This window comes from Mya arenaria, chromosome 16 (assembly GCF_026914265.1).
Source record: "Mya arenaria isolate MELC-2E11 chromosome 16, ASM2691426v1".
Lineage (NCBI taxonomy): Eukaryota > Metazoa > Mollusca > Bivalvia > Myida > Myidae > Mya > Mya arenaria.
In genome coordinates this window covers 26,649,933-26,660,741 of record NC_069137.1, presented here as the reverse complement: position 1 = coordinate 26,660,741, position 10,809 = coordinate 26,649,933, and the positions used below count along the sequence as shown (strand labels likewise).

The window sequence follows — 10,809 nt, the reverse complement described above, 5'->3', positions numbered from 1 at the left end:
TGCTTGCCTGTGATGGTTCGTCCGTCTGTTTCCCTCGGCCTGAAACAATGGCCCTTTCGCGCTATGTACTGAAGATATTGTGTTATTATGTATACATGCATGTGATGCATGTGATGGTCCGTCCGTCTGTGTATTTCGGCCTAAGACAATGTCTATTTTGCGCCCTGTACTCGCGGGTAGTGTGTTATAACGTACAGTATGGCAAGGCAACTAAGTATGCTTGTGATGATCCGTCCGTTTTTCGTCCCTCGGCCTAAAACAATGTCTATTTCGCGCACTGTTATCATAGGTTGAGTCTCATAACGCACAAAAAGGTAAAGCAACTAATGTATGCTTGTGATGGTCCGTCCGTCCGTCTATTTATCTCGGCCTAAAACAATGTCTATTTCGTTCCCTGTAATGTAGGAAGTGTGTTATAACGTAAAATATGGCAGGGCAACTAATGTTTGCTTGTGATGGTCCGTCCGTCTGTGTCTCTCGGCCATATACAGTGTCTAGTTCGTCCCCTGTAATTTAGGAAGCGTGTTATAACGTACAGTATGGCAGGACAACTAATGTTTGCTTGTGATGGTCCGTCCGTCTGTGTCTCTCGGCCTTATACAGTGTCTAGTTCGTCCCCTGTAATGTAGGAAGTGTGTTATAACGTACAGTATGACAGGGCAACTAATGTATGCCTGTGATGGTCCGTCCGTTTGTTTCTCTCGGCCTAAAACAGTGTCTATTTCGCGCCCTGATATGTAGGTACAGTGTTATAACGTAAAGTATGGCAGGACAACTGATGTATGCCTGTGATGGTCCGTCCGTCTGTTTCTCACGGCCTAAAACAGTGTCTATTTCGTGCCCCGTAATTTAGGATGCGTGATATAACGCACGGTTTGGCAGGACAACTAATGTATGCCAGTGATCGGCCGTCCATCTGTTTCACTCGGCCTCAAACGGTGTCTATTTCACGCCCTGCAGTGTAGGAAGTTTGTCATAACGTACAGTCTGGCAGGGCAACTAACGCTTGCCTGTGATGTTCGTCCGTCTGTTTCTTTCGGCCTAAAACAATGTCTATTTCGCGCCCTGTATTAAAGATAGTGTTTCATAACGTACAGTATGGCAGGACAAATTGTGTTTGCCTGTGATGCTCCGTCCGTCTGTGTCTCACGGCTTAAAACAGTGTCTATTTCGCGCCCTGCAATTTAGGAAGCGTGTTATAATGCACGGTATAGCAGGACAACTAGCTAATGCTTGTGATGGTCCGTCCGTCTGTGTCTCTCGGCCTTATACAGTGTCTATTTCGTGCCCTGTAATTTAGGAAGCGTGTTATAACGTACAGTATGGGCAGGACAACTAATGTATGCTTGTGATGGTCCGTCCGTCTGTGTCTCTCGGCCTTATATACAGTGTCTATTTCGTGCCCTGTAATTTAGGAAGCGTGTTATAACGTACAGTATGGCAGGACAACTAATGTATGCTTATGATGCTCCGTCCGTCTGTGTCTCTCGGCCTAATACAGTGTCTATTTCGCGCCCTGTAATTTAGGAAGCGTGTTATAACGCACGGTTTGGCAGGACAACTAATGTTTGATTGTGATGCTCCGTCCGTCTGTGTCTCTCGGCCTTATACATTGTCTATTTCGCGCCCTGTAATTTAGGAAGCGTGTTATATCGCACGGTTTGGCAGGACAAATAATGTTTGATTGTGATGGTCCGTCCGTCTTTGTTTCTCGGCCTTATACAGTGTCTATTTCGTGCCTTGTAATTTAGGAAGCGTGTTATAACGTACAGTATGGCAGGACAACTAATGTATGCTTGTGATGGTCCGTCCGTCTGTGTCTCTCGGTCTTATACAGTGTCTATTTCGCGCCCTGTAATTTAGGAAGCGTGTTATAACGCACGGTTGGGCAAGACAACTAATGTTTGATTGTGATGCTCCGTCCGTCTGTGTCTCTCGGCCTTATACAGTGTCTATTTCGTGCCCTGTAATTTAGGAAGCGTGTTATAACGCACGGTTTGGCAGGACAACTAATGTTTGATTGTGATGGTCCGTTCGTCTGTGTCTCTCGGCCTTATATACAGTGTCTATTTCGTGCCCTGTAAATTAGGAAGCGTGTTATAACGTACAGTATGGCAGGACAACTAATGTATGCTTGTGATGCTCCGTCCGTCTGTGTCTCTCGGCCTAATACAGTGTCTATTTCGCGCCCTGTAATTTAGGAAGCGTGTTATAACGCACGGTTTGGCAAGACAACTAATGTTTGATTGTGATGGTCCGTCCGTCTGTGTCTCTCGGCCTTATACAGTGTCTATTTCGCGCCCTGTAATTTAGGAAGCGTGTTATATCGCACGGTTTGGCAGGACAACTAATGTTTGATTGTGATGGTCCGTCCGTCTGTGTCTTTCGGTCTTATACAGTGTCTATTTCGTGCCCTGTAATTTAGGAAGCGTGTTATAACGTACAGTATGGGCAGGACAACTAATGTATGCTTGTGATGCTCCGTCCGTCTGTGTCTCTCGGCCTTATACAGTGTCTATTTCGCGCCCTGTAATTTAGGAAGCGTGTTATATCGCACGGTTTGGCAGGACAACTAATGTTTGATTGTGATGGTCCGTCCATCTGTGTCTTTCGGCCTTATACAGTGTCTATTTCGTGCCCTGTAATTTAGGAAGCGTGTTATAACGTACAGTATGGCAGGACAACTAATGTATGCTTGTGATGCTCCGTCCGTCTGTGTCTCTCGGTCTTATACAGTGTCTATTTCGCGCCCTGTAATTTAGGAAGCGTGTTATAACGTACAGTATGGCAGGACAACTAATGTTTGATTGTGATGGTCCGTCCGTCTGTGTCTCTCGGCCTTATACAGTGTCTATTTCGCGCCCTGTAATTTAGGAAGCGTGTTATAACGTACAGTATGGCAGGACAACTAATGTATGCCTGTGATGCTCCGTCCGTCTGTGTCTCTCGGCCTAATACAGTGTCTATTTCGCGTCCTGTAGTGTAGGTAGTGTGTTTTAACGCACAGCCTAAAGGAAGGCCTTAAATAAAGTGTATTTCGGGTCACATGCCACAATGAAAATATAGTACGGCGCATTTGCTTTAATATATTATTATTGGAGTCCTGTCATTATATATTATCATATTACTTCTATGTATTCTGCATGTTTGAAATCTACGGCTGTTAATAGTCAAAATACGCGGGGTACAACAATTCTAAGAGAAAAATGGGAGAATATATTAGCCGATTTACCACAAATGATACAAATGTTTTAATATACCAACACCGATGAATACAAATGTTTTAATATACCAACACCGATGAATACATGTTGAAAACATTGGTTCTTATCAAGGATATCGAGTTTAATTTGAAATAAAGATGCAGAAAACACGGTATTCCCACCCTATGCGGCGATGGTAGATCACAGTAAATCTTTTTGCACTCACCAATCATTTAATATTTTTTGCGTATTCAGCTTTTAAATACACGGTACCAACCGTGTTATCAGTAATTAATATTTTCCATAAATACATTATTTAGTAAGTAGTTAAGGGTTTATCACTCAAAATTTATGTTTGTTGTACATGTGTATGAATTGACTTAATGGCTTAATATAAAATAGTGATTTTTCTATAAGTGTAAGTTGTTTTTTGGTAATTTCAATATACTTAAGATATATAAGATGAAAACACAGTGACTTTCTTTTGTTCGAAAGTCGGCTCAGGAAAAAAAAACTACTACAAAAATCTGGATCACGACTATCCTGTTTTTAGATAATGTAGAAGTGAAAATAAATGTTCTGTTCTGTCTGGGACCAATAACTCCCAGGTTCTGCTTACAAAGATTAAAGAATAAAAATATACATCATTTTTGTAAGTTGGCACTAGTAACATTTCATTCATCATTTTAATACTAATTGATATTAAAGAACATTTTATTATTATTATTATTATTATTATTATTATTATTATTATTATTTATTTATTTTTTTTTATTTTTTTTTTTTTGGGGGGGGGGGTGCTGGACATGACTACGCATAACATTTTATAAATCAATTAAACTTTTTATTAATTTCAAGTACAATTTCACGTGCATGACGTCAGCAGAACATGTGACGTCGCTGTTGTCCAAGATGGCTACCGTTGAAGTGAAACCCCATTTCTTGCTTTGGAATGAAAAGAAGTCTTGGAAATTTGCTGCGAATTAATTGGGATATTATGTGTTCCTGCTTTAAAAGCAACGCTTTTCCACCAAGTAATCCAGTATGTAGTCGTATATTGCTCTGTTTTAATCCACCAAGGGAAGTCACCATGTCAGTGACATTGACCTTGCTCAACATGAGTTATCCTTGCACGAGCTAAGCTCATGAGTTTTGTTTACCTTTTAATTATGCTTGTTTCAGGGCATTTAGTTTTAGCGTATAGATTTTGCTCGAAGAAACCTGTGGGGGAATCGAGCATATATAACACTTGTCCTTATAGAGTGAATCGAGACGGAGGTCAGTGATATTCCATTTCAACTTCGAGGCAGCGAAAATAGTCCTGTACTGTGCAAGAAGTATTTCTACGATAGAAACGACAAGAAATTGAAGGTACTGCTTTAAAAAGCGAGTGTATATGTCATGTCTTGTTTTTCTATTTTGGCCGTCTCTGAAAAAAACCAACACTTCTCCACCCACCTTTTTTACATTAATCATGCGATAACCAGCACGAGTGTTAAATATTAATTAATGTTATGCTTATTTTTGTTCATTTAAATGTTAATATAATGGGAATGACCCTTAAACATTATTTTGTCAGTCTATCTAGACTTAGTTAAATACGTTCCAATTTTGTAAATAATTTTATCAGCTGAACATAAAAATGGTACATGATTTAAATGTCCTTAGTGTGTATAGGGTAAATCTATTTAGGGTCAGTAAACTAGTTTGAAAGTCGTAATCTTAGTGGGAAAAAAAATTGAATGGATATGTGTACTGTCGATATAGCTACCTCATCTTTTTTCGAGAAAAATAGTTGGTGTTTTAGCCTTGGTTGTCGGCATCCTTAACTCTAAAAACTTTTAATAGTCAACTGAGCGAAACTTGGTTTACATGGTGCCAGAGACAATACACACATGTATTTTTAAAACCGTATGCATAACTCTTTAATGAATGTCAAATTATGCCCCTTGTTCAAATGAACAAGCAATGTTTAGAGGAGGATTTGCAGCGCTGACATGTTATGACATCATACCCCAGAGTATTTGTGATTGACTTAACTGTTAAACGTATTGCTTTTTAATTTTTAGAACCATGCAATTTTATTCATGTACGAGGGATGTCCGGAAAGTTTTGAGACTGCGTTAATAAAAACCATACAACTCATAGGATGCATTTTAAATTTTAGCAGCCGATAATTTCATCTAATATAAACAAATCCTGAAAGTTTCAACAATTTACTAAGTAGTAAACGTACACAACAAACATTACAAAAAGTAAAGGTCACAAGTCACGAAGCACTTCCTTGTCTCATTGTGTCACATCATTTTTTTCAAAATACCCTCTTTTTGCAAGTATACACTTATGGTGGCTTTCAACCCATTGCTTAAATATCTTTCCATACCACTCTTCCATGATATTATGAACAACTGTCCTTTTTAACTGAACAGAGTCACCAATTTCCCTCACTGTCCTCCGCCGGTCTTCTTGTAACCTGTAACGCACTGAATTTACGCCACTTTCACTCACGACTGACAGTCTGCCGCTTTAAATTGCACACATTTTCATGCCCGTCACTAAAAACGTCCATGCCAGTGAAATACCAAAGCCCTTGAACATTTTGGCTTTGATTTATCCTGTGTAAGAAACGTACAAGTATTTGTAAGAGCTATCCCGCTGCGAACACCGTGTTTGATCATAGCGTGCTGCTCCGTGTGTGACGTCAACGTTGAAGTTTTTTCGTACATCTTCGAAATACCTCTCTACTTCCATTGATTGTTACAAAGTTGTATACAGTAAGATGGCTTTAATAAATTGTGGGGTGATGCAGCTGACCTCATACTGTCGTCATATGTTTTGATGTGACATTTTGGCATCTATTATTCAGACGGAGTAGTATATATGAATTGTGAACAATTTTCAGAAAGAGTAAAATTCAAAGTGCTCCGTGAAGGGCTAGATGGGTTGTCTTGACAACCATTTTCTTCAATACTATGAGATTATATAATTTTATTTTTCAAAAGGAAACTCATGAATAGTCTATATACTCAGCTGCTAATTGTTTGTTGATTTATATTAAAAACGTTTTGAAATATAGACACAGTCTCAAAACTTTCCGGACAACCCTCGTACATGTAGTTTCTTATTTCATTGTATTATAATTGTTGTTAATTTACATGTATGAATGTATGAGGACCCTGATCATTTTCGATGTTCCTTGTACAGTACAGTGGTCGAAATTAGCACAAGCCCGCAAGCCCTGCACTAGTAAATTGTCGTCCGGGCTTGCTCAAATTCTGAATTTTATATAGCAGGGCTTGTTCAAAAATTAGATGCCAAGCAATAGAATAAGAATTCAGGCTTGTTAATCCAAAAGTCTAATTTCAATGACTGCAGTGTATCATATATGTTGCTTGTGTTTTTACATTAACCTTGTGGTAACAAAGAGTTGCTTTGCAGAGAAAATGTCGTCACCGGTAACTAAAAACTTGACACCCCCAGATGTACGTGATCATTGTAAAATATGTGTTTGCATTTATGCATAACATGATGTATTTTATAGTATCCACATACACATATTTAGCCTAAAAAATAAAGGTTTATTTCTGGTTACGAGACCGACCCAATTTTATAATTTCTACCAATCCAAAAAATATTGTCAAAAATAAGATAAAAAATAACTTCCAATTTTATTTCTTCATCCAAAAATTTTCCACCCAAACTATGGCAATTGGTTGTTTCATAACTAGTTTTTTTTTCGAGGAAAAATGCCTTTTACTTTAAACATTATATATTTTACAACGATTGTGAAGGAAGCTATGATAGCTTATACCAAGTCACTCTCGTTGACACGATGTTGCGCGAGAGTGTGGTCTTGTGTTGTGGGGGAAACCGGAGTACCCGGAGAAAACCCACTTGTCCGGCTTGGTGACCACTAACCAAACACACATGCGCCCAGGCTGGGAATCGAACCCGGGTAGTCTTGGTGAGAAGCGAGTGCGCTAACCACTGCGCTAACCGTACAACCGGAAAAATGCCTTTTGACTGATAAATCATCAACAACATGAAACCCTACGTACTGACCCATATATTTTTGGGAATGTAACCAGAAACAGACTTTTAAGCTGTATAAACAATCCTATTATTTTATATTTATCCTTTGCAGACCTTTTTCTTGGCAATCCATAGTTATAATGTAACAGTATTGGCAGCTAGTCTGCCTAAATTCTGGAAAATTTGAAACATATTTTATTAAAAAGCATTCTTAATGTTTTTTATGAATGTTCTTTGAATCTACAGTGAAATCAACTGTATTTTTTTTTCGTTCTTCTATGATACACAATCCATTCACTATAAAGGTTTAGTAATTTTCTCATGTATCAAAAATCCAAGTATGCACAGAAAAAGGTCACCCCTGACTCCTGAATATGGCTTAATCTTCTTCAAAGGGTTTTGTATAAAAAGTTATATACATTTATTACTTTTTATATACATTTATTATTTAATTATAATGTTATTAAATCTAATAAACTCTTTGAAGGTTTTAAAAGATTAAAGAAACCCTTGGTTGAATAGTATTAAACCTATCGGAGTACTGGAAGACCACATAAAATAGTTTTAGATGTATATTAAAGCTGCACTCTCACAGTTTGACATAATGTCAAATCACAGTTTTTCATATTTACTTTGAAAAATGATATTTATGGCTAAAAGCATTACTAATGCTTTAAGAAACATGATCTTTTTTTCTGCAGTTTTTAGATCAGTTCTTATGTGAATCATCATATATAGCTGAATTGAAGGCATTGATACCAAAGTCAATTGATTCCGAGATGAAAAATAAACATAAAGTTGAAACTGTCAATCTGTGAGAGTGCAGCTTTAACATTGGAAGCGGTTAATTGCAGCAGGGTTTTCACTTGTGTTTTAAAAAATAGTCGTTAAAATATTTTTGGGCATCTGAGATTATGTGTAGAACTCTGTTGCAACTTGTTACTAACTTATTTTCAGCTTCTTTTTTAAAAAAAAGAAAAAATGTTTGAGGTAATGTCAAAGCCTTGGTGTGTGTAAAAACTTAAAACTCGTCCATGGCTAAAAAACATACAAGATGTACATTTCAAACTTGGTACAAATACGCCAGAGAAAATACAAACATCTTAAAAAAGGCACATACATGTAACTCTGACTGCTATAACTGTAGAGTTGTGCCCCTTTCTCGAGTTTGAGCTCTCTCCTGTACTCATGTTGTACATAAACTCTTTTTTTTATCAATTTACCAAAATTGGCCCAAATTATCATATATACCGTAATAAAAACTCTGGTATCTTAGTACTGTAACTCGTCATATTTCAACACAGTAAATGGTAATTAAGACTCATTGCTTACCCATTTTTTGCCAAATAGGGATTTTTTTATGAATGATTGAGTCTACCGTAAATGTCCTATTAAAGGTGTATGCTCTAATGGACACATCAGGGATCTTTTTGTTGGTCTATTTCAGATTTTATGGAATGAACAATGCTTACACTAAATCAGTGTGCAAAAATAAAGATTACAAAATCTGTAAAGATAGCCAGACAGGCAATGAAATTGTCTGGCTTGGTGATTTAAAATAGTTACGGGTTGATGTTTACCTCAACATTGTTTACTGACTTCCATGATATTTTGACGTCAGTACGAATGATTTCTAATGCAGTGATTTCCCTTGAGGAGCAATATGATCTGCATAGCAAAGGGAAGTCACTTTATAGCAAAGGGAATTAACCTTCACATTGACTTTCATTTGAGAGAACCTGCTAATGCATATTCAGTACCCATGCTCTGAAAGCCACATGCTAATCAGTAGGTAATTGTCAGGCAGAAATAAAGGTGAAAACTATTCAACATTGTATTGGTATTCATGTGCCATCGATCTTTGAAGATTAATAGTTTAATAGGACAATTACGATATACTTTATTTTTATGCCCCCGAAGGTGGGCATATTAAAATCGCACCGTCCGTCCGTCCGTCCGTCCGTCCGGCTCTGTAACTTTCCCTTGTATGGACAGATTTTAATTTAACTTGCCACATGTGTTCCACATACCAAGACGACGTGTGGCGTGCAAGACTCGTGTCCCTACCTCAAAGGTCAAGGTCACACTTAGTGTTTATTCACAATGGAGTGCTGCATATAAGGACATAGAGTATAGGTTGTCGTGTCCGGGCTGTAACTTTCTCTTGTATGGACAGATTTTAAAATAAATTGCCACATGTGTACCACATACTAAGACGACGTGTCGCGTGCAAGACCCGTGTCCCTACCTCAAAGGTCAAGGTCACACTTAGTGTTTATTCACAATAGAGTGCTGCATATAAGCATAGAGTATAGGTTGTCGTGTCCGGGCTGTAACTTTCCCTCGTATGGACAGATTTTAAAATAACTTGCCACATGTGTTCCACATACCAAGACGACGTGTCGCGTGCAAGACCCGTGTCCCTACCTCAAAGGTCAAGGTCACACTTAGTGTTTATTCACAATGGAGTGCTGCATATAAGGACATAGAGTATAGGTTGTCGTGTCCGGGCTGTAACTTTCTCTTGTATGGTCAGATTTTGAAATAACTTGCCACATGTGTTCCACATACCAAGACGACGTGTCGCCTGCAAGACCCGTGTCCCTACCTCAAAGGTCAAGGTCACACTTAGTGTTTATTCACAATGGAGTGCTGCATATAAGGACATAGAGTATAGGTTGTCGTGTCCGGGCTGTAACTTTCCCTTGTATGGACAGATTTTAAAATAACTTGCCAAATGTGTTCCACATACCAAGACGACGTGTCGCGTGCAAAACCCGTGTCCCTACCTCAAAGGTCAAGGTCACACTTAGTGTTTATTCACAATGGAGTGCTGCATATAAGGACATAGAGTATAGGTTGTCGTGTCCGGGCTGTAACTTTCTCTTGTATGGACAGATTTTAAAATAACTTGCCACATGTGTTCCACATACCAAGACGACGTGTCGCGTGCAAGACCCGTGTCCCTACCTAGAAGGTCAAGGTCACACTTAGTGTTTATTCACAATGGAGTGCTGCATACAAGGACATAGAGTATAGGTTGTCGTGTCTGGGCTGTAACTTTCCCTTGTAAGGACAGATTTTAAAATAACTTGCTACATGTGTTCCACATACGAAGACGACGTGTCCTGTGCAAGACCCATGTCCCTACCTCTAAGGTGAAAGATACACTAAGTGTTTATTCACAAGGGAATTCTGAATATAAGGACATAACAGTGTAGGTTGTCAAGTATGGGTGGTATTTTTTTATGTTCAGAGGAAATTTAAAATAACTTGCCATATGTATTTGACACATAAAGGCAAGATCAACTTTTCATGTACTGACCTTGTTCGTAGGTCAATGTCACATTCGGGGGCATTCGTCACATACTGTGACAGCTCTTGTTTTAGTCATTTATTTATGGGCTCTTTTAGCATCTATAATAGTACACTGCACTTTTCCAATCAGTACTGAAATGTTCAATTAAAATTAGTTTTATCAGAATTACTGATTTTGAATTTGTAATCAACAGTTGGAAAAAACCCTAAATTTTAAGCATACATAAATCAGTATCAACTATCAAAAATCACTGAA

At 38.3% G+C, this 10,809-nt stretch overlaps 1 protein-coding gene across 4 annotated transcripts in view; it reads left to right on the top strand.

The window, feature by feature from the left end:
• The first annotated feature begins 4,456 nt into the window (after positions 1 to 4,456).
• Positions 4,457 to 10,809, top strand: part of LOC128221201 (pyruvate kinase PKM-like) — a 73,724-nt gene continuing 67,371 nt past the window's right edge. For 2 of the 4 annotated variants that reach the window (XM_052929687.1, XM_052929686.1), the window contains exons 1-2: positions 4,467 to 4,574; positions 6,642 to 6,685. In XM_052929687.1, the coding sequence (XP_052785647.1) occupies positions 6,647 to 6,685 (39 nt within the window). In that variant the 5' untranslated portion in view covers positions 4,467 to 4,574; positions 6,642 to 6,646. Of the gene's footprint in view, positions 4,575 to 6,641; positions 6,686 to 10,809 lie in introns of all 4 variants that reach the window. The other 2 variants (XM_052929690.1, XM_052929688.1) reach the window with 1 other exon arrangement.